The sequence below is a fragment of the Oreochromis niloticus genome, linkage group LG8 (assembly GCF_001858045.2).
Source record: "Oreochromis niloticus isolate F11D_XX linkage group LG8, O_niloticus_UMD_NMBU, whole genome shotgun sequence".
Classification (NCBI taxonomy): domain Eukaryota; kingdom Metazoa; phylum Chordata; class Actinopteri; order Cichliformes; family Cichlidae; genus Oreochromis; species Oreochromis niloticus.
Window position 1 is genome coordinate 5,290,589 of NC_031973.2, and position 22,535 is coordinate 5,313,123.

Here is a 22,535-nt window from a genome sequence, read left to right on the forward strand (position 1 = left end):
CTAAACACATGAAACTCACATATTTTCTGTCAGTTGTCAGTACCGTGCTCCGACGTCTGCTGCTCAGGGAACTACCAGCTGAGTGCTGCCTTCACGTGCTCGTCGGATATTTGTTTTGCCAGCACGTAAACGTTACACGAAGCTCACAGTGACGCAGAAGGGGCTTTTTTCGGGTATGTCACGTAAGAGCTGAAAACAATCTTTTAAAACCTCATGCCTGGGGGGAAACCCAGAAAAACGTTTAAAGCTCTTTGTAGATGTCAGATATGAATGTTTATATTTTATATTTGTCTAGTCCTGAGGACCTGAATAGTGCTTAAAAAAAATAATATTTATTTAAACAATAAATTTTAAACATTGTTTAAACCCTTCCCTTTAGTTCTTCATATTTTATAATTTGTACCTCCTCCAGGCTGCCCCGATTTTACTCCAGTCCTCGTACTTGATCATTCCTCATTTAGAGGAATGTTTTGTTTGTTAACCCACTTAACACTGACCTGTGACTCATTCAAGCTTGTAAGAAGCATGTAGCTGAAGTGATGAACCCATGTTGTGTCTACACATAACAGAAAACTAAGCAAAGAACCACTTTTAAACTGTATCTTTAGGCACTTTGTTACTATAGCAGAAACACATCATTTCTTGACATTTCTTTAGTTTTAGCTATGAAAAATACCAAAGATAAGTTTAACAGGTGTAAAATAGTACTTGTGCATCGACAAGGGGCATATCTTATTGTGGTTTTCTGTATGTCCCTTAATTTGAGGAAAGTGGAAAAGTGGAGGGTAAAAGCAGACATAGCAGGTCTACACAAAAAAAGATCTATCTGGCCTTTTAGTTGATTCATCTACTATTTACCAAATCCTCATCAGAAATGGTCTCAGTGTAAGGATGGCTGTCAAGAAGTCGTGCCTAATAAAGGGAAAGTGGGAGGAAGGGCAGAGGCCTGCCAAATTAAACCAGAACTGAACTGAAATTCAGTGTTGACAGGTTTGATGAATCCATATTTGAAATTAATGGACACAACTGTAAACGTCTACAACCATTTGTAATACACGGTGGATGCTCTGTCATGGTTTGGCGGTGGTGTTGGGATCTTGTCATCATTGTTGGAATTATGAATGCAGAGAAACAAGGTCAAATTTTGACTCACCATATAATACCATCTGGAAAGTGTCTGATTGGCAACAGTTTTATTTTTATTGTCAGTGGTCCCAGACACACAGCCAGTGCAGTAAGACCATACAAGGAAAGAAAAAACACAGAGTGAAACACCATCACTCATGGACTGGCCTCCATGATTCATGGTGCCCGGACCTCAGTATTATTGAAGCAGTGTGTGATCATTTTGACAGAGAACAGAGCTACAGGCAGCCAACATCCAAAGAAGAGCTTTGAATGTCCTTCAACACACCTCGAAAAATATTCCTGAAGACTCCTTAAAGAAATTACAATAAAGCTGCCTAAGTGAGTCAAACGGTGTGTAAGAATAAAGGCGATATAAAGTCATTTTGATAGATGAATAAAAACTACGGGCAAAATGCAATAAAATTAGAAACACAAAACTACCGAAACAGTAAGACACATAACTTATAGTCAGTATGCACAAAGGCTTGGACCTCTTGTTTCAGATCATCTGTGAAGGCGTTCTAATGATGGCTGCATCTTGGGAAATGTAGTCCAATTTTAAGAGACACTTTGCCTACAACTAGAGATGGAAACACAAGAGGGAGCCAGGCTCTTTTTCTGTTACATCTGGTTCTGTAGTTATGACTTTAAAACCTGCAAGACTCCCAACATTTTTTTAACTACCTCTTGTCATTCTTTTTTAGAATTCAGTGGGTTTTCTTTTTTGCTTTTGCCACACTGAAATGTCTGTCTTTTACAAAATAACACCTCCTTCAAAATCCTTTTTTACACATCTGCTGAACTACAAGAAATCCAATTATGGGCAAATGGCAAAATCAACTTTTTTGTGCTGTAAATGATTTTAACGTGATCCTTGAATTCAAAAGCCAGCTTGAAACCAACTAGATTTTTTTTTTTTTTTTTTGCTTTGAATACCTTAAAAACGATCAGAATTATACCGAAAATCTTCTATTATGTGTTGTAACTGAAATCTTTTCTCTGAATGCTGCAATAAAAAATTAAAAACAAAACAAAGATTCACAGTATTTCACGCATGGGATAAGTGGTGCACCTGTTGATGCAGTTTTCCTCATCGGTGAAACAAACAACCAATCAGAGACGAGAACTCTCACACCCACGACTTGTGATTGGCTAAAAGTCTTAACAGGGTCTTCGTCTTCTCCTCAACTTCATTCATGTTTACATTTGTAGGTTTTAGGGCTCCTCGGTCCTCCCAGCCCAGACCAAGAGCACGACACGTCAGCAACATTAACAATACGGAAGCCTGCTCTTACTCACGGATAACAAGAGGATACCATATCCATCGGTAAATTCACATTTCGTTTCCCTTTTTTAAAGCTTTTTAAAGCTTACTGTTACAGTTGTTGGCCGTTTGTGTAAAAGCGCTCGAGCTGGGGAGAGGTCGGCGTTCTGTTGCCATAGTAACAACACGTCTAGCGCCAAGCTGTGCGATCAGTTTTCTTTGCTTGACGTTTGCTTGATTTTAAAAGCACAGATAAACTTGTTTTGGGGTTATTTTTTACTGCACTGGGAGGAACACTCGCAACCTATCAATGAAATTTAAATTTAGAGACGGTTTCGCTTAAAAATGGCTTGAGTATGGTTCCGAAAAGACAAGCTCTGTCAGCCTGTGCCCCCTTTCTGCGTGAGCTTATCTTCACATTTCAGGTTAGCACCTCAACACCGTGGGTAGCTTAAATTAGAGAATAAACTTGAAACCATACAATACTGTACCTTAAAGAAAATTTCTTTGAAGTCTATCAGTGCATTTTCTTTTGAATACTTTTACTTTTGAAAAAAAAAAAAGTAATTTACGCCCTTTGTATCATGCTAAACCTTCAAAAAAAAAAAAAAAAAAAACTTTCTAAACCTTACTGTGCCTGATCCACGCTTCTTTGCTACAAGTATAATCTAGGTGACATTTATCAGTGGCAGTGCAGCATTTAAAAGATAATTAAAGACATCAAAATAGTTAAATTTGGTGTAATGAGGCAAAACAAAAATATCTGTAGCTGCAAAGAGAAACAAAAAGAAGCTGAAGAAGTTGCAAAATGAACACAAATGACTAAAACCACATTATAACTAAAAAAGAAACCACAACAAGATTAGACAGCCTAAAAGGAAGTGCAAAATGATCATAAATAGCTGCAAAGAGACCAGGAAACGACTCAAAGTTACAATAAAGAGTTTGGAGTGTACTTGGTCAAAATATATATAGTGCTTATCAAATCCACATTACAAAAGTGCTTTACAGGAGCAGCATACTAAAGCAAGTGTTGTGGGGAAACAGCATATGAAGACCAATCAGCTGTATGAAAAATGTACAGAAATTGTTTAGGAAATAAAAGATGCAACTTAGAAAGAAGTGACTGGCTTTTTTGATTTGATTTTCAGATTGTTCCAGAGACTCTTACTCTCATTTGATACGTAGGTCAAATCCAGCCCAGTGGATGGGCATTGGTTTTTACTGAATGTTGTGTAGGTTATTGCTAGTTTTGCAGGCCCCTTTACTGACAAACTGAAATAATACGCTTCTGATAAGGAATCACCCTAAAGCTTTTCATTGTGATAACAGCAGGCTGACTGAAAATGGAAGAACTCTTTATCCTTTTTGTATTGTAAATGTATGGACCAGAATGTATGTATATGTATTTCTTTGGTTTTATTGATCCACTAAAATTGGCTGCATGTGGCAAACAAACAAGCAGTTCGACACCCCTGCATTAAACTATAATTTCCCATGAGGCTCCCACACACACATATCAGTTAAATACCTGGAACAACGTGTGCAGTCACGACTCGTCAGTTCAGTCGCTTGAAGCTTAGCAGTAGATCTTTAAAGCATCATAACAAAGGCAGGACATAGATAAGTGAGTCTGGAAAGGTGTAAGATGTCAGCTGATTATTAATTAATGTTGATTGACTGATTAATCAAGGCATCTGATCAATGCCAGCTTGTAGCCTCACCAGATTTTGTGCTACTCTTTCACCTCATCATTATTGTCCAGGCCTGTTATGCCTAATTAAGACCTGTTCAGCAGCAAGGTACAGTGTCGTGTTTCTACTTTTTATTCTTCTTTGCCAAATGTTTGGCCTACATCTTCTCTTCTGTCTTCATGCTCCGGCTGAAGGTGCTTCGTTTCAGCTTGGCCAGGAAGATCGATGTCCAGCCTGTTCACTTACACCACACACTGCCGCAGCTCTTTTCAGCACAGATTTAAATTTAACAAGTCGAGGTGTTGAAAAGCACTTCTCCTATTTCACCGAACAAATGTCAGGGATTATACCTCTCCACTTGCTCCCCACTAAGAGCTCTTAATCTTTTCAGGAGGGATTGGGTTTTTTATTTTTTGTCCCCACTGTTTCTAATTGGTCACCAGATCCACTGCTTGAGTCAAACTAAGTAAGTCAATCTGAGCTGATGATACAAATCTGCTGGGGGGGTTTTAACCAGAGGTACAGAGATGTGGCTCACCTGTTTGCTTGTTGAGGAGTGTGGCAGTGTCTTAAGAAGCACTTGAAGCTGAGATCCCTGATTCAAAGAGGTGTGGACAAAGGGGGAGCAACACCCTCTAATATCGATGACTTCACCAGTGTAGGTAAGTAAAAACTTTATCAAGGGATGATGAGACACTATTGAGCTGTCAGTTTATCAGATACACTGACATAGAACTGAAAACAGTCAAAAGCAACAGGTTTTGAGTGCAAAAAGCCCAAACATTAGTTGTCATTCAACAGAACCACAAACTTCACCTTAGAAATGACAAAAACTCAGCAGATTGTGCCAAGATATGTCTAATCATAATCAGGAAAGGCAAACTGGGGTGGTAGATTGCCACTCTCAAGGCCTCAGGTCTATGTCAGGGTGATGGACAGAATCATGTGTCCCTTGGACAATCCTTGGATTCAGGATTGCAGTTCAGCCCTATATCCTCTCAGGGCTGTCTAAGGGCACATGGGAGTTTGCCCAACCCATCTATGTGAGTTTTGTAGGAAAAGACATTCAACCACATGCCTCTTTGTGGGTTGTAGTTTTCGTGAGGTATTCAGCCTCTGTTCCACCACAGTAAGAGCTTGGTTTGGATTAAATAAATCAGACTCATTACTGTGGGTGTTGGACTTCACCAGGGCTTCCCTCTTGGATTTATTAGCTTGTGCAAAGGATATAGACTTAATTTTGCATTTTTATTAGTTGAACTGCATTGAATTTACTTTATTTAAACAATGTGATACAACTGAGAAAGGTTTTTGCAGCCTGGTACATGTGTATATGTGAAAAAATCCATATGAAGTTTGTTTTTTTTTCTATATATACTTTTTCTCATTTACATTGCATTACATTAGTGTCAAGGTTTCGACAATACAGTGTATCCCCTCTAAACACTGTGCTTAGTGCTGCATGGTTTTAGTGCCAGTGTGCCATGTCAAAGTTTAGTCTGACACTGATGTTGCATAGTGATAATTACCAGTTAAAGTCCCACTTTACTGGAGCATGCCATTGTTTGCTGAGGATTGAGGGCACAAAGGTGCTATTTATGTACCTGCTGTTGTTGAACACTGAAGGAGAGCCTTGGAGAAATCCTTCACGGGGCTGTAACCGTATCCGGGCTGAGGTCAGTGGGGTGTTTCGAGCCAGTGTAAAGCTCACAGTTCAGGGTCAGGATTATCCAGATCATTGGATCCGAGTGCTGTTACCTGGCACCGTAACCTCCCACTGTGTACCTTTGGTGTCCCTCTTTAATACCACCAACCCGCAGTATTCTGTCACGATCATTACCAGGAGTTGACTTGAACTCACCTTGACCCTGTAAGACACCAGACAAGAGTCAGAGGCGAACGGCTGAGACGCTGCTGTGACAGTGACTGAGTTCAGGTCAGAATGCAGAAAGATGTTTACAGAAGAACATGTAAATAACCCGAGTTAAGACCAGTACATTGTCTTTGTATATTTCACACAAAGCCACACTGATAGGATAGAATTATCTACGCTAAATGAATTGTATATTGTATACTAGGGACTAATTATAGACAAAAGAGGTGTGTACTATGAACCAAGTTCAACGTAGTAAGGCTTTCTTTCATTGGCTTTCTTGAAAAAAACAAGTCAGAGATAACAGGTTATCAACAGTTTGTAACCTTCCTGACTGTTTCAAAATCGTGATTAAAGTCATAAAAACGACAATCTGATTTTAGTCTTATATTTTGAATCTTTATGTATTGTAGTTTTTTTTTTAATGTTTGAATTTGACATTTGACTGTCTGGTTAAATCTAAACTTTGAGTAATTTAAAAGGTGTAAACCCTTTTAAATGTACAGCAGGAATAAACTAAATTATTATTATTATTATTATTATCTTTATTATTGTTATTTTAGATCTGATAAAAACATTCAAAATGTTTGCTGATTGCTTTAAATTAGTAGTAGTAGTAAATAATTTTCCTCTAAAAGTTATGTTTCTATTCAGCCTCTCTGTTTTTATTATATTTCCCCTATAGATTTCAGTTCAGGATTCTCTGAGTGCCATGTCTCTCTGCTTATACTTGCAGTGATACCTGCTACTTATATAAAATTACAAATAACTTTAGTGATGTTTATCTGGAAGAGTGTATTGTTGATCATTTCAGTGTGGTCATTTAGTAAAAGTGCTTTTAGGCTCGACAGTTTCCTGTCAAAAAACTTGATGGTCAGGGTGATCGAGACAGCGAATGGTGCTTTGTGCTGCCTTTCTACTCCCAGTCGAAGGCAGGATGTTGTTGAGGAGATAAACTGTATAATATAAAAAGATAAGTTTGTCACTTCAACAGGGAAAATGGGGAAGGGATAAAAGACAACATCTGAAGAATGAATAGACTGAGATATTTTCACTTGTGTCCATGTATTACTTCCTGACACCACTTACGATGTGTCTTTTTAATATACGTTATAAAAAGCAGTAAAAGTAAAAAAGTGTCACACTTTAGCACTTCTGCTTGGTATTAGGATCATTTCCCCTCACTGTGGCTGTAGTATTACCCACTCTCTGTATCCGTACTGCCACAATAATCCTTGAATGCCGGCCTGTGACAGCACGCTGACAGCCAGAGCACTCACCTGATGAGAGAGATGGAAACGGAAACATGATTCCACGCGTGCACTTACAGCATGTAGTTTGTTCTATTTGATTGAATTTCATTGTGTGGCTGTTTGGCACATACCATTCAGAATGAGAGATATGAGTGTTGGAAAATGGATCATTTGTCTGTTTGTGTCACAATTTCATGAGGTTTGTGGCATGCCTTGCAGGTCAGCTGAGCATATGTTTCTCATTCAGGATGGTTCTACCTCTGGACAGCCCAGAAAGAAACACCGACACATATAAATGTGAGCAGCGGGGAGAGGGAGAGGAGAGCGAAAGCCAACCTGAAGCTTGCAAATGCATGCCGCAGCCCGTCAACAAGCAGAGAAGGAAAAGCAAGAAGAGGTACTTTACAGCTAGAGCTCATCCATTTGTGCGATGACAATTCTGAAAAAGTTTGAACACTATAAAATGTGAATACGAGCAAAATGCAATGTTCTACACAGATCATAAAGCTGTATTTTATTCACAAAAGAACATAGTGTCAGTTCAACATCAAGTGTTTGAACTGAGAAAACGTGCCATTTTTAAGAAAAATATTAGCGTTTTTTGAATTTGATGGCAGCAACATGTCTCAAAAAAGCTGGTAGGGGGCAACAAAAAGCTGAAATATATTCTCAAATGAGTAATCTTTCCAGAATGCAAATATTTAATGAATTTTTTGACTATAATTAAACAGAAGAGAGAAACTTTGCATTGATACCTTTGAAATGTTGGGTTAATTCTTTTCAAAGTTTTGTTAAGTGGGTGTAACTCACTATTCTGTAAAAGTGGCTGCTTTGGCTCCTCCAACCAGACAAAATTCTTTCAAAAGAGTGTGTCTGTTATTCAAATCGCACTTCCAACCTTAGATGGGTTGATAGTGAACCTATGAGTTTTTAAGATGAGAATAGTAATAATTAAGAAGTGTCAACTTGGTAACTAAACTTAAATGTTAATTTCCTTATTTTTGTCATGTGTTAATGTGTAGACAGGGTGCAGACTCAGAGGCAGGACTGCACTCAAAACAGCTTTTAATACAAAAACACCAAAACTCAGACTAAACAGGAATTAATTATATGGACAATATATGCACAGGAAGGAATCAGGGCAGAGAGGAAACACCTGTGGAACACGGCTGAACAGAATCTAACTGATGAGAGACACATGAGAAAAGGGACTATCAAAATAAGACATGAACCATAACAAACTCGGAGACAGAGGCCCAGACAAGACGCACAAACTTGACACAGGAACAGAGTAACAGAACGCAGAGACATGACTGAAAGAGGACACAAGACTAATCTGAAACAACTAACAGAGAGAACAGACAACCACAGAGACAAACCACAGAGAGAGATCACAGATGAGGATAACCCAGTATTACAAACTAAACAAAGAAGATAAACAGATACACACTATGACCTTGACATGAAAGTGGACACAGACCAAAGTTAAACAAATACAGAGACAAAGACTGACTTCTCACAGATACAAGACAAGGAACGGGCGACACAAGAGTGAAACTAAGGACCGAAAATATAAATAACAAAACTTGGAAGCACAAAGAAAGCAACACTAAACTCAAAAGACAACATGTCATGGAACAAGAAAAAATCCAAAAATAAACCAAAAAAACATAAAACACATCACCTAAAAACCTAGGATCCTTACAGTTTTGAGTGTGCAGTAATTTAGAAGAATCTCACATGAACTCAATATAAGTATGTGATGCTAAAAAGAAACATTTAACAACTAATTAGCTTAAATAGAAACAGGTGGTAACATGATTGGGGTGTAGAGAGAGGCTCACCTCAAAAAAGCGTGTCTATAAATTGTGATACAGATATCAGAATATTGTTACGGTCAACATCAACATTCGATGCCTGTGTGATCTTTGGGCCCTCAGGCAGCACTGCCTTAAAAACAGGCATGGTTTTGTCATTGAAATACACAGGCTACACAGGCTCAGGGACACTTCCAGAAAATACTGTCTGTGAACACAGTTCACCGTATCATCCATGAATGGGATTAATCCATATGCTACCTATGTCCATTAAATTCTGGATCCCTTTTTTTAATAACCCAGCTGTGTTTGAATTAGAATATCCCCAGAAATGTGCTCTTAGACTTCCTTCCATCTTACTTTGTAATTTGAGTTGCAACAGCAAAGCCCTAATTGTGCCAGAGTATAATAATCTTTTAATCACAGTAATGTAAGCTCTCCCTTGCTCTTTGCCAGTATAAGAGTTTGAAATCTTATTCTGGGTTTTTCCCTTGCCAAGTATAGCACAATAATAATTTTTTCCATTTACTGAACTGTTTGTCATTTATTTCCGTTGAGAGTGTTTGGAATAGATATAACACATTTGATATGCTTTCAGTGTTCTATTGTGAATAAAATATGGATTTATGAGACTTGCAAATCATTGCACTCTGTTTTTATTTACATTTTACACAGCATCCCAACTACTTCAGAACTGGGGTTGTACTTTTGCTGTTATCTCCCTTTGCAGGTATATTAACCGCCAAGCACCCTGTCAGTTAAGATTCTATAACACGTATTGGAGGCTCTTAAGGTCTCTTTTTGTCACGTATCCTCATCGTTCGGGAGAGCAAAACGAGGAACTGTGCAGCAAAGCAGATGTCTGTCCCTCTTTCTGTCTCTCTTGTCTTTCAGATGACTGTGGATCAGCCTCACCAACTGCAAATATGAAAGTGGTATGTCTGCTAGACATTACTAAATCATAAATGTCCAATTTCAAGTTGTTTATAGCTAGACAAGGCTGAATACAAATACTACAGATGTCAAATAGATAAAAGCATGTGGACAAGGCTTTTTCCATTTGGATCTCTGCTGTAAATCCTTATTTTCATCATATATACTGTGTTATAGAGATACATGATCATATTGAGCGAGGGCAAAATTTCAAATAATGAAGTCACAATGCACCAAAACTTCACCCTGATTTCATCAATGAGTGTTTAGTGTTTAGAGTTTCAGACAGCTCTAAACACTCAGTTTCATATTTTATATTCCTCCTCTCAGCGTGAGCAGGGAAACTTCAAATCTGCTATTTACGAGGGGCAGCCAATCAGAACAATCATGGCTGAAAGGTTTCAGGAGGTTGATTAACTGAGGGGTCACACAAGGCTCAATATAAAATAAATATATAAAATCCCAAATGTGAAGTAATCACATGGTTACTTAACAGACTTTGTAAAACACATCAAATTCACACAATACAAAACAAAAAGGTTCAGTAACGGATAAAGCATCTAATAACTGCACAGTAAAATATCACCAATAATCCAATCCTACTTTTAAAACTGCCAGGAATAAAAAAACATCTAAATAATAACGGTAATTTTATAAAGTTTGTCTCACTCTATGTATTTTATTTAAAAAAACAGCTTTTTTTACAATACACTTTAAAACACTGTACAAGCAGAGAGGGGCCTCTGTTTGCCTGTGGGAAACACGTGGAGCGCTGTTAAGATGCTAAATGTTTGATTCGTCACAGTGCGGCGAGCTGCTCGTAGATACGGCCTCAGAGAGGCGATGGACGGTGAAGATTGGACGCTGTTCTGGACCGACTGCTCTGTGTCTCTAGACCGTGTTAAGGACATGAAGCGTTACCAGGTAATCAATGGACCTAACTGACCTAACACCTCGATCACTGCCATCATCAGAAAAGATTATTGATGCTTCATATGATTATCTATTAATTAAATGTGTGATTGTATTTGTGAAGCGGAAAATTCATCTGTTTCTTCAAACTATGACATTTTTCTAAATATCTTTACCAATGAAATGATGATGCACATGTCCTTTTTCAGTCCATGCTTCAATTTGCCATCATATTGGGTAATTCAATGCTATTATTATTATTCGATAATATTATTTGGGTTTCTCTTGTGTTGTCAAAACACTTCTGGCCTGTTGCAGCATGGATATTACACCACTGGAGTTGTCCACTGGTGCCTAGCACTGGGACGTTGGTAGCAGTTGTGGGGTGGGATCTCTGTGTATCAGACTTGTTTAAATGATGTGATATCACCCACTATTTAGTGAAGTCTTGAGCTGAGTGTTTTTACCATCAACAGCGTGGTGTTTTTAAACCAGATGTTACAAAAAGCCATGGACACCTACGAGCTCACACACTTGGGATTGTTAAGTTATAATTAACGTTTTCTTCCTTTATGATTGGAATGGAAAGCTACTTTGGGTTGTTCCTCTATTCACAGGGGGTCACCGCAGCAGGTCACTCTGCATGTTTGATTTTCTAGATGTTTTTCTTTGTGGTTGGGTTTTGTCTCCTTTTGGGAAAGCTTTCACTTGTTTAAACCCATCCCAAAATGGTTAACTGAGGTCACAGAGCGATGAAGCCAAGGACTGTCTTCTCATAGATTTCTGTTCAGGTTGAGGTCTGTTTGCAGTGAGAGTCATCACTCCCTGCTGGCTGTTAGAAATAATGCAGGTTTAACGCACTTCTGCACAGGGTTCACTTTTCAGGCTCTGGAGCTACATCTACTGCATCTGCTACACTTTTAGGTGTGTTCTGCTGGTGCTCAGTTGGGATCGGGGGAATTTGAAGTCTAGATCACAGATGTGAGCTCTTTGCCATGTTCCTCTTGATATTTCTGAGCAATATGTCTGAAAGCAACAACAACATAAATGCCAGGACCTGAAATTCCAAGCAGAACACTCCATGATCAGTGTTTGTGATTTTAAATTGGTGACTGATTGTTAAATATATATTGTTGGTGACTGTCCTGTAATGCCGTGTAAACCTGTCTTTGCAGAAAATAAACCATTTCCCGGGGATGAACGAGATCTGCCGCAAGGATTCTCTGGCCAGAAACATGAACCGCATGCTGAAGCTCTTTCCCAAAGACTACAACATCTTCCCCAGAACATGGTGCCTTCCTGCAGAGTCAGTCTGCACTTTCCACTCTGTTTTTCCCCCCCAAAAAATCTATTTACCACATTTTTGAAAACAACTACAAAATAAAAATAAGAAAGACAAAAAAAACCAAAACAACCCTCTAGTGCACAAATTCAACAAAACAAACAGAAAAAGGAGTTTTTGTTTTTTTTATTATTATTCTGGCTCTAAATCTTCCACATATTTTAAAAGGGATCCCCAAACCTTTTCAAACACCTCTTATGTATCCTTCAGTATTAGTATAATTCTTTCTCATCCAGTGCGTGACATTAGATCTGTGAGGTTTTTTCACCTAAAACAATGTTGTTAATATTTAGGCATTAAAAAGATAATAGGTTCACTCATCTGTGTTCATCTCACTGCAGTTACAGCGACTTTCATGCTTACACCAGGGCCAAAAAACACAAGACGTATATCTGTAAGCCTGACACGGGTTGTCAAGGCAAAGGCATCTTCATCACCAAATCCAGTAAAGACATCAAACCTGGAGAACATATGATCTGCCAGGTTTACATCTCCAGGGTGAGCAAACAGGTGCAACACATGCAACACCTGGAACAAAACTCACAGTGTATGATGCTTTTTCTGTTTTTTATGACCTCTTCAGCCTTTCATCATTGATGGGTACAAGTTTGACCTGCGTGTCTACGTGCTGGTGACGTCATGTGACCCGTTCAGCATTTTCATGTTCAAGGAGGGGCTGGCTCGCTTCTGCACCACAAAGTACAGCGAACCAACGCTCAGCAATGTGGTAAGAACTGTTAAAGACGGACTGACTGGTGCCAGGGCTGACTAATAGAGACACACTTATTTAGGTCTCTGCATGCATCTGTGGAAGTAAATCTATGGAGGATTTTCAGAATAAAAGCCCCAAGTTAGTGATAGGAATTTTTGTTTTGTTTTGTATTTTTTTTATATTTTGTATCATATTTTATTTTATTTTGATTTTATTCATTGTTGTATACCTGTTCCTGTGAGTTTAATTACTTGAATAAATTGTAACTAGTCTCTCTAACGTTAGGATGACGTGTGTATGCATCTCACCAACTATTCCATCAACAAGCACAGTGAGAACTTTGTCCGTGACGAGGATTCTGGGAGCAAACGGTGAATACTGCTCACACTGAAGATGGTGCATGATGTGGTACATCGCTAACGCTCTTTAAAGACTGCATGTTTATTGTTGTTCCGTTCAGAAAGCTGTCCGCCCTGAACAAGCTCCTGGAGTCCATGAACTACAGCACAGAGAAGATGTGGAGCGACATCGAGGACGTGATCATAAAGACTCTGATCTCGGCCCATCCCATACTCAAGCATAACTACCAAACGTGTTTCCCCAACCACACCACCGGCAGCGCATGCTTTGAGATACTGGGCTTCGACGTGCTGTTGGATCACCGGCTCAAACCCTGGGTGCTGGAGGTGACAGACCAGTTACACAATACTGTAAAACAACCATAAATGTGATTATTAGTCATTCAGCCTCACTTTCTCGTGTTCTGGAAAGCCTGCTGTATGATTCTTGACTGAAAGGTTAGAAAAACATTATGGTCTATATTCTCTGTCAGCTATCTGCAGGTCTTTACTGAAGCTTTATTCCATTAACTAAAATATCAGCCTAATGGAAATATTCTGCATGTGTTGTACTAAATATAACATTAATTTGTTGTCTTTGGGTCTTTGGTAACCTGATTCATGGACATGTTTTAATCCACAAATCAGGACAGTCTCTCAAGTAGTCTATTGGGATGCTTTTGGGTTTTTTACTACTCATATTTTTTTAAAAAGTTGGTCTTTTGACTAAATGGCCTTTATTTATTTTTATTACCTATTAATTTAATTAAGATTATGACATAGTTATGACCAATTCTCTCGCAAAGATTTTTTATGACAATTTCAAGTGGAGCTCAAATATGCTTTTCCTTATTTTCTGTCATCTACAGATAGGGACCGAATTATTAGTCCCCAATAAAAATATATTTTTCTTTTAATTATTTCCCAATGTTAAACAGCACAAGGAAGTTGTGAAGGAAGAACAGTTGTAAAAAAGCTTTTATAAACATCCTAATTTCATTTTGGATGCTTACATAGTTTTACTTTAATAATAATAATAATACATTTTATTTAAAAGCGCCTTTCAAAACACTCAAGGCCGCTGTACACTCTGTACACTGCAATACTTTGCAGTATTAAACCTTAATGCTAATAGTCGGCTGTGTGTCCTTTTTGCTGGATAGCAGCTCGCATTTGTTTGTTGTAGTTTCACATCCAACTCCTAAACAATCCCAGCCCGTTCTTCAATGGTCACTCTCCAAGCTTCTTGAGATTTGTTTGTCTTCTGGGGACGGACCTTGGTCTTTAGTTCACTTCACAGATTTTCAGTGTGATTCAAGGCTTTTTTCCAGGCCAGTCAATAACGTTCCCTTTGGTCTTCTGAAGGTAGTTCTTTACCAAGATAAGAGCCAGATGAATGCCGGGACACGTATAAATGAGACAAACACATCTGATCCCAAACAAATGATAACAGTCAAATTCTGTAATTAAAAAAACAAGAAGGTGTATGTTTGTATTTTTGGAACAACAACTGGGTGTGATGTCGACATATGCATTGTGCCCTTTATGGATCTTAAATTAACAAAAAAGTTGGGTAAACTTTAAATGGCAAATCGATTAAGTTAGCTTGAATTCAACCATATTTGTTTAGACCTAAGCATATATATATGTATGAAAATGTGTATGTTTCTGAATATATTTATGTCCAGGTGAATCACTCCCCAAGTTTTACCACTGACTCCCAGCTGGACCGCGAGGTGAAGGATGCTTTGCTGTACGACACTCTGGTTCTCATCAACCTGAGCGCCTGTGATCGTCGTAAGATTACTAAAGAGGAGAGACGCAAGGTGAAGGAAAGGCTGGAGCAGCACCGCTCCAGAGAGGTCAGGTACGGTGAAGAGAAATGGTGTGAAGTTTTCCCAAGGTCACACACACCACACATCTGTAGTGAAGGTTAGTGTTTCCATGTGTGTGTATTTTATGGGCAGGTCAGAAGAGCTGCGTCAGTGCCAGGCAGCCACGGTGAAGCAGATGGAGAGGTACGAGGCCAAACACCTGGGAGGCTTCAAGAGGATTTATCCCAGAGAGGGAGGGGAGAAATACGACAAGTACTTTAAACACAGCAGCTCGCTCTTCCACGAGACGGCGGCATCGAAGGCCAGAGAGGAGTGTGCCAGGTACCTGCAGCACGCTGTCAATACACTCAGTACAGTTCAGCAAAGAGCAGGTGCTGCGAGTTACGCACAGACGGTTTCTGAAGCCATCCACACAGACACAAAGAAATAAGTAAAATAGAAAAGAAAGCAGAGGGAGCACTCCAGTGCAGGGAGAATTGAATTATTCTGCCCAGTTTAACATAAATACAGACACTTGGGTAATAATAATAATTTTTACTCATACAGCAGCACTTCTAACATTTATACAGGAGAACTAAATTAACATCTCTGCTGTTATTTAAAGGGATAGTACAGTGAGAAGAATATATAATATTAATCATAAAAAGACAACAGAGATCGCAAAAAGCTTAAATTTCTAGCTTAACCTGTGTGAGGTAATAATTTCTCATCTTGTGACAAGTGGTAGAAAAAGTTATCTGATTAACAAGAAACTGTAATTAAAGCTGTTTATTCATAAACTATTCCTCCTGTTTTGGTCATTTTTAAACAGCCCTGCAGCGCTTTTTCAGATACTTAATTCAGTATTTAACAGTGAGTTGAACCAAATTCTGTAGTGGACACGAATTTTGGTGACCTTTAAATTGCTAATGGGCAACGTATGTTTTAGGTGACTGTGAAACAAATGCAATCAGGGAACATCACATCACATTCGCAGGGGATGATAAGATGAACATAATAAATAGAAACATGTAAATAATTGTGATTTATCATAAATCTTTTTAATCGCTCCATGTGTGACGATGTTTTGTTCAGACTGGCTCGCTCAGTAGATACTAGGTTACATACAGACGTAGATGCATAGGCTACAATCATTATAGCAAGATATTTCCTCCTTACAACTGATGCATTTTTATTAATAATTTACATCAAAAATGCAAAAAGAGTCTGGATCAGGTTTTTGTAATGTGAAGATCCAAATCATAATAAGCTTAATATTTTGTGATTTTGAATTGTTTGCTGGTAGATTTTATGAGCTCTGGGAATTAATCTTTTTTTTTTTTTGTATTTAAGTTTCAAGAAGTAATTTCACAAATTGCTTGACTGATTAAAAAAAAAAAACAAACAAACCCTTGCATTAAATACAAAAATTTAATATTTTTGCAAATCGGGTTGCTGATTGGTAACAAAACACTGGACAAGTATTCAAATACGCAGTGTGCTTACTTACTGAAATCTAAATTAAAGATAAATTGTGATTTTGTTTTTTTTTTCCAATGAAGGAAAAAGGAATAGACATTTTAAATATTTTAATTGGAACGTTGCCTAAAAAAATGCATAGCAATTCATTCACTATGATGAAGTTAATTTAAAGAATTTTTAAATAATCAAATGAAAATCTTATAACATGAGACTAAAATGTGCCCCTAAGTGGTTCTCTGGTGACCTTTTTAAGAAAAATGTGGCTGCATATACATAAATATAACCTTTTAAGAATGTAGCTTCATATATTTTTGTAGCTTGCGTCAAAGTATTTAAACCCAGTTTTTCAGAGTTCAGTGTGAATAATGAGAAACAGGTTGTCATGACACCAAAATTGAAAGACAGCTAGAGAAAGTAATCTTATGTTCACAGTGATTGACAAAGTGCTCAAAGCTGTTTCTGAGACCATTAATGCAACTGGGTCCTAGTTTCTATTAATGTTGTTTTGGTTCCCTAGTGTATTACTTGTGTTTTTTGTTTAGTTATAGATTGCTTTAGGTGTATAAGTTCCCTTCTTGTTCCCTCAGTCTCTTCTGTGTTTTTTCTCCTTTTGTGTCTGCTTTGTGAAGTCAGTTGTCTTTGTTTTTATCTTTTTGTGTGTTTGTCTCAGTTTTAGGTTTCCTGTTTTATTTTTCTAGTCCCTTGTCTTACGTGCATTATGTGTAGTTTTGCTTCCCTTTGTCGCATTAGTTAGAGTTTGTTCACCTGTGTCTTGTTTACCCCAGCTGTTTCCTCTCTCCTTAATTACCTCATCTGTGTTTGTCTGTAAGTCCTCAGTGTTACTCAGTTCTTTGCCATGTCCGCCTTATCCCATGTGTTCCCCCTGGCGACTCCCTTGTGAATCCCTCGCCGCTGCTCTACATTAGTGTGTATTCTGTATTTTTGTCCTCAGCACTTCCTTCCTTAGGTCACATCTCTGACTTAGGAGCATTTGGGTCTGTCTCTTACCTCCCGCACAGATGAATCCATGAAAGAAAAAAAAAAATTCTGTGCTTAATTTTAATAAACTGAAAAAAGTTGAGGCCATCTCAGTTTTGATTTGTTGCTCCCGTCGCTCCTGAAAATGATACGTAGCCAGTCACTTCTTTGCCAGTAGTGTGATCACACTCAGCTGTACATGCAGACATGCCTCAGGGTGATTTAATATGTGCAAACATTACGGAATAATTGAACAAATTGAAGGATTTAAACCTGTCCTAATAAAACAGAATTTAATAGTGCGTAATCCTGCCACCAAATTATGTGCAGTCATGGAATAAATTTCCCTTTAAGACGCTGATGACACTCCGCTGCATGTGCCTGTAATTCTCACATTATTAAATTAAAAGGCCTGTGTGTCTGCCATGAAAAACTGGGTGTCACATCGTTTCCTGCTTCTAACTATGATTAGCCAACAGTTTAGATAGCAGTTTGATCAAATAGTAGAGATTCTGGACAACTATGATTTCTCAAACGGCAAGTGTTTGTCGTTGTGTTCGATCCTGCTCTCTGCTGTGATCGAACACGACGAAGAAATCTCCACGACCGCCTGTTTCCACCTACATGCTTAAATCTGCTCTGCTGTATGCTTGCTTTCATGCAGACTTCTCAGATATTTTCTAAAACAGTCTTCACTTGTCTTCATGACAGTTTAGTTGTTCTTGTACAGCAATGCCATGGTCTGTGGAGGTTTTTAGTGCAGTTTTCTGGTTTCTGTTTATCGTTAATACACTCAGTCCCATGTTTATCTCTCTGCGATAGATACAACTTCAGCTTTCTTTGTATTTTGGGTTACTATTCCAGCCTCCCCTATGTCTCTGTGTGAGTCTTTCACCTTCTTTTGTTATTTGCTGTTTTATTTTGGTAGTCATCCTTTGTCTCCTGTGCTTTGTGTTGGATTTTTATTCCTCCCCTGTGATTGTGTTAATTAAGTTCCTGTTTCCTGCATTTCATGATAAAAAGGAACCAAATGCACGATGAATGTATATCTAAAAAGCAAAACTCTAATTGCTGATTCCACCTAAAAACTAATCTAAAAGTCTAAAACAAACATCCTGTCTTTTTATTTATTTACTTAATAAAATAGAAATGGAAGATGAGGAAACTAAAATGTAGAGACAACAGAGTGCATCATGGAGAAAGTAGGAAAATGTGAACACTGAAAAATCAGTTTCAAAATAAAATACAAGACGGGAAACCAAAATAAGATGTTCTCTGCATTTAAAAAAAAAAGAAAAAGAAAAACAAACTAATAATAATTCAGTTAAAAGAAAATGTGGATGAGATTTATCAGATTTAACCTGTGATTCTACAGAAGTGATCACTGGAGTTAATTTAAGTTTTTATTTATTTATTCAAAATAAGATTAATGGACTCGTGAAGGGATCCGAGTTTCTTCTTCTACACTCAATATTTGTCCTCTGTTTTAAAAAAAAACATGTAAAACAATGGTACCATAATAAAGCTAAAAAGGTGATTTAATTTGTTTAAATACTTTAAATTACTGTCAAAGTGGTGTTGAAATGTGTGCTTTTATTCTTTTAGGCAGCAGCTGCAGGAGCTGCGTCTGAAGCAGGAGCAGAAGGAGCTCTACCACAGGACAGGCCGGAGGAGAGACTCGCAGGGGGAGACTGCAGGGGAAGGAGTCAAACCACGAAGGGCCCCATCAGCGCCGACCCCCATTTCTAACTGCAACCCAGCATTGGTGAGGCTGTGTTTGAAGATGCAGTACCCACATGTAACCACAAGAGGGAGACACACAGCTTCAGTCCGTGATGAATGGCTTTGACTCTGCCGGGTCTTTCTGTCAGAGTACAGTTTAGATTATCTAAATAATATTCCTGATCATTTTATTCAGTTTTAAATAAACAGATTTTATTTTCAGTGCAGCAAACCAACGATATTCTCATATATTTTAAATACCTGTATATACACTGAAGCAATAAAAACTACTTGATATAAATGTTCTTTTTCCCCCCCTAGCCTCCTGTGTCCGGCCCATCAGCAGCTCCGGAGTCTGCAGAGGTCCAAGAAGAGGAGCAGGAGCATCTGGATAAGGAGGAGGAGGAGGAGAAGGTGGTGGAGGAGAGGGAGGAGGAGAAAAAAGTGGTATTAATAGGCGACCACGAGCAGCTCAGCGTGCCGTACCAGAGGAAGAAACTAGTGCAGGAGCTCGGGGTGGTGAGCCAGATCCAGCAGCTGCTGCAGGGCCACAGAGAGGGAGGGGGAGCAAACGACTGCTGCTCCCAGCAGCAGAGAAATCATCAGAGGCAGCACAGGAAGGTAAGACCTGACCACCAGTTCATGCAAAATAAACCATATTTCTCATTTATTGTGAGTATTATTAACTGACAGTTGCCATCCTCCTTTTTTTATTTCAGTTGGATTCACTGACGCATTTTTCTCAAAGGACTAAAGAGCAGGACATACCTGTGCAGGTACTCTCCAGCCAAATTAATCCACTGCTCTTCTTTCTTTATTTTAAATCAGTGCTCATTAACTTAAGAAATTAATCATGTCAGCTGCCCTGCCTCTTTAACTTTGAACTTTAATAGGTGGTCAGCCTTTCCTCCTCAGTCTTAATAGAGAATTAAAGGAAAAAGAACATTTTCTATGATTGTTTTGTACCTTCTTATTCCTCACCAGGACTGCAACAGCAGTTATTTTCACTGCTTATTTTCAGTTTTTATTTTAAAGATTAATTTATTTGTCAGTGTATAAAAATATTAAAAAGAACACTTTTAGTTTATTATTATATATGATTAAAAAAAAACAGCAAATTATCATTTATGAGCAGCCTGAACCAGTGAAAATGTTTTATTTTTACTCTTAAAATAATTAATAATTGATTAAAATCCATGATAATTAATGTTCTTTTGAGCAACAAGTTGATTTAATCCATTATTCTCTGCATGTCTGCTTGTACATAGTTTTATTCAGGCTTTGCTCTGGATTATGAGTCAAAGACACGTTTTCCCCGGCATGCAAAGCTCAGGTTGTTTGTAAATTTGATGGTTTTTACCTCTGAAAGTGAAGAAATCCAAACATATCAGCATCAGCATCAGCATCAGCAGTTCGGCAGTGGTTTGAATATATAAACAGCCCAAAATAGTCATCAGAGGAGAATGAATGAAGTGGGTTAACAGTTCATAACCCTCACTGATAATTCGCTGCACTGAATGATCATTATGGCACAGAATCTAAACGGCATCGTTTTATCGCTGTGTTTGCAGCAGCTCGGGTCCGTCATGACTCAGCAGCGTTTGCTCTGGCCCACTGTACACCGCAGCTGCCCGAACGGCGAGTCCAAGAGCCACGGCAGAGCAGGAGAAATACGCCGGATCGTCAGCCCCCAGCAGGCGTCCTGGCCAGGTAAACATACTGAGATCTCAGGTCAGCCACAGAGAGGTAATGCTGGCTCATTTTCAGCCTAACAGCCAGCTCCTGCAGGCTTTTCTCTCAGTATCCTGCTTCCTGTTTACTGAGTGTAAGGAGTCTTTGGTACGACTGTAACACTGGAGATATATAAATAAAACTGAATTTAATGTCTTTTCCCCTCCTGCTGTTTTCTGTTTTCTGAAACATGAATATCACTTGAAGAAAATGTAGAAATACATTTTTTTTTAATCACCAAAAATGCATAAAAAATTAAAATACACGGGAGAAGTGTTTAAATCTACATAAAATTACCATCTACCATTAAAATTACCATGAAAATATTAAAACATTTATTTACTGTGTCCCATTTTGTTTTTTTTAACATTTTTATGAATAAATAATCAGGCTGTGCTATTATTTTAGGAAAATCTGTTGGTGTTATTTCATTTGCAATAATTTCCACACACATAATTAAAACATCAGAAAACACAGTGGGCTCTTGTGGAAATGGTAATAGCATCTATACAGAGATTTTTTTTTTAATATGTTAACTATTCAGAGTGGGGGTTTTTTTTTGTGTGTGTGTGTGTGTGTGTGTGTGTGTGTCTCAGACTTCTTCTTCTTTCTTCTGTTTTCAGTCAGCGGCTCTCTGAGCAGCTTCTACACCGACGCCCGGTCCCGTCCCGGCATCCCGACCATAAACTACATCTCCAAAGGAGGCCCTCGATGCACCAACGACGTGTCCCACGACCCCGACGCCCTGCGCAGCCTGCTCGTCATCTCCACGTGCGTCCCGCTGCTCCGGAGGCCTGGCTTCCCTCACAGAGCGACCCAGCACGGTAAAGGGCACTGAGGGCAGCGGGACCGCCGACCTCACGAAGCCCCTTCGAGTCCAGACCTGCTGCTCTCACCTCACACTGAAGCTGCTCCACAGAGAAAATAATTTTTTTTATATAAAAAGCCTTGAAGAGAGAAAATTCAGAAATACACGGTGCCTTTGATGGACATTGATGTTTGTATATAGCTTTTATACCTGCAAACCAGCTGCCTGCCACTGAATGAGCTCCAGCAAAGCCCAAACAGCATTACAGCTTTTTTTTTTAAATACTGACTCTGTGTGCTCAGATTTATCCATTAAATCTAACCTGATGCATAAATCTGAGATAGATGTTTAATATTTTGCTCTGAGGATGAATTATTTTAAACAGAGTGCCAAAATAAAAGCACGCTGGGTTAACATGATATTGAAATCTTTTACTCTGGAAGAAAAAAAATGTGGTTCTAATAAACTCACTGATTTATATGAACATAAACTGGCTCAGCTAAACTGAAACTATTAAAGGTTCATTATTTAATATTAAATTTAGTTTGAAAAGCTTCACACTGGGGGACATTAAGGATAAAAGCCAGCTGCTCTCATGTTTGTGCAGTCAAGTATTGAAAATAACTTTATTTGCGCTGATGATCAATAAAATGTCTTTTTTTTCCCCAAGTGATTTAGTTTAATCGTCTTTATTGTCACTTTCTGCAAAAAATAAGATAAGACTTTTTAAAATT

At 38.4% G+C, this 22,535-nt stretch overlaps 2 protein-coding genes across 6 annotated transcripts in view; one reads left to right on the forward strand and one right to left on the reverse strand.

Annotated features, from left to right (window-relative positions):
- calcoco2 (calcium binding and coiled-coil domain 2) overlaps positions 1 to 4,028 on the reverse strand; it is a 14,202-nt gene extending 10,174 nt beyond the window's left edge. Inside the window, exon 1 of one of the 3 annotated variants that reach the window (XM_005453749.4) lies at positions 3,924 to 4,028. The gene's annotated coding sequence lies outside the window, so the exon portion shown is untranslated. Of the gene's footprint in view, positions 1 to 19; positions 176 to 3,923 lie in introns of those variants that run through there. The other 2 variants (XM_005453751.4, XM_005453750.4) reach the window with 2 other exon arrangements.
- On the forward strand, positions 2,236 to 22,470 carry ttll6 (tubulin tyrosine ligase-like family, member 6). 3 transcript variants are annotated; one of them, XM_013273418.3, is made up of 18 exons: positions 4,072 to 4,194; positions 4,281 to 4,552; positions 4,641 to 4,748; positions 7,460 to 7,609; positions 9,924 to 9,964; positions 10,768 to 10,886; positions 12,050 to 12,180; positions 12,558 to 12,714; positions 12,800 to 12,943; positions 13,214 to 13,299; positions 13,389 to 13,614; positions 14,955 to 15,133; positions 15,234 to 15,422; positions 19,146 to 19,305; positions 19,584 to 19,883; positions 19,982 to 20,038; positions 20,834 to 20,972; positions 21,617 to 22,470. In XM_013273418.3, the coding sequence occupies exons 6-18, from the start codon at positions 10,806 to 10,808 to the stop codon at positions 21,829 to 21,831; spliced, it is 2,064 nt and encodes a 687-aa protein (XP_013128872.1). In that variant the 5' UTR covers positions 4,072 to 4,194; positions 4,281 to 4,552; positions 4,641 to 4,748; positions 7,460 to 7,609; positions 9,924 to 9,964; positions 10,768 to 10,805; the 3' UTR covers positions 21,832 to 22,470. The 3 variants fall into 3 exon arrangements, with proteins under 3 accessions (XP_013128870.1, XP_013128869.1, XP_013128872.1); XM_013273416.3 differs by lacking the exons at positions 4,072 to 4,194; positions 4,281 to 4,552; positions 4,641 to 4,748 and adding an exon at positions 2,236 to 2,455 and having other exon boundaries at positions 9,927 to 9,964; positions 12,050 to 12,165; XM_013273415.3 differs by lacking the exons at positions 4,072 to 4,194; positions 4,281 to 4,552; positions 4,641 to 4,748 and adding an exon at positions 2,238 to 2,455 and having other exon boundaries at positions 9,927 to 9,964.
- The last annotated feature ends 65 nt before the right edge of the window (positions 22,471 to 22,535 follow it).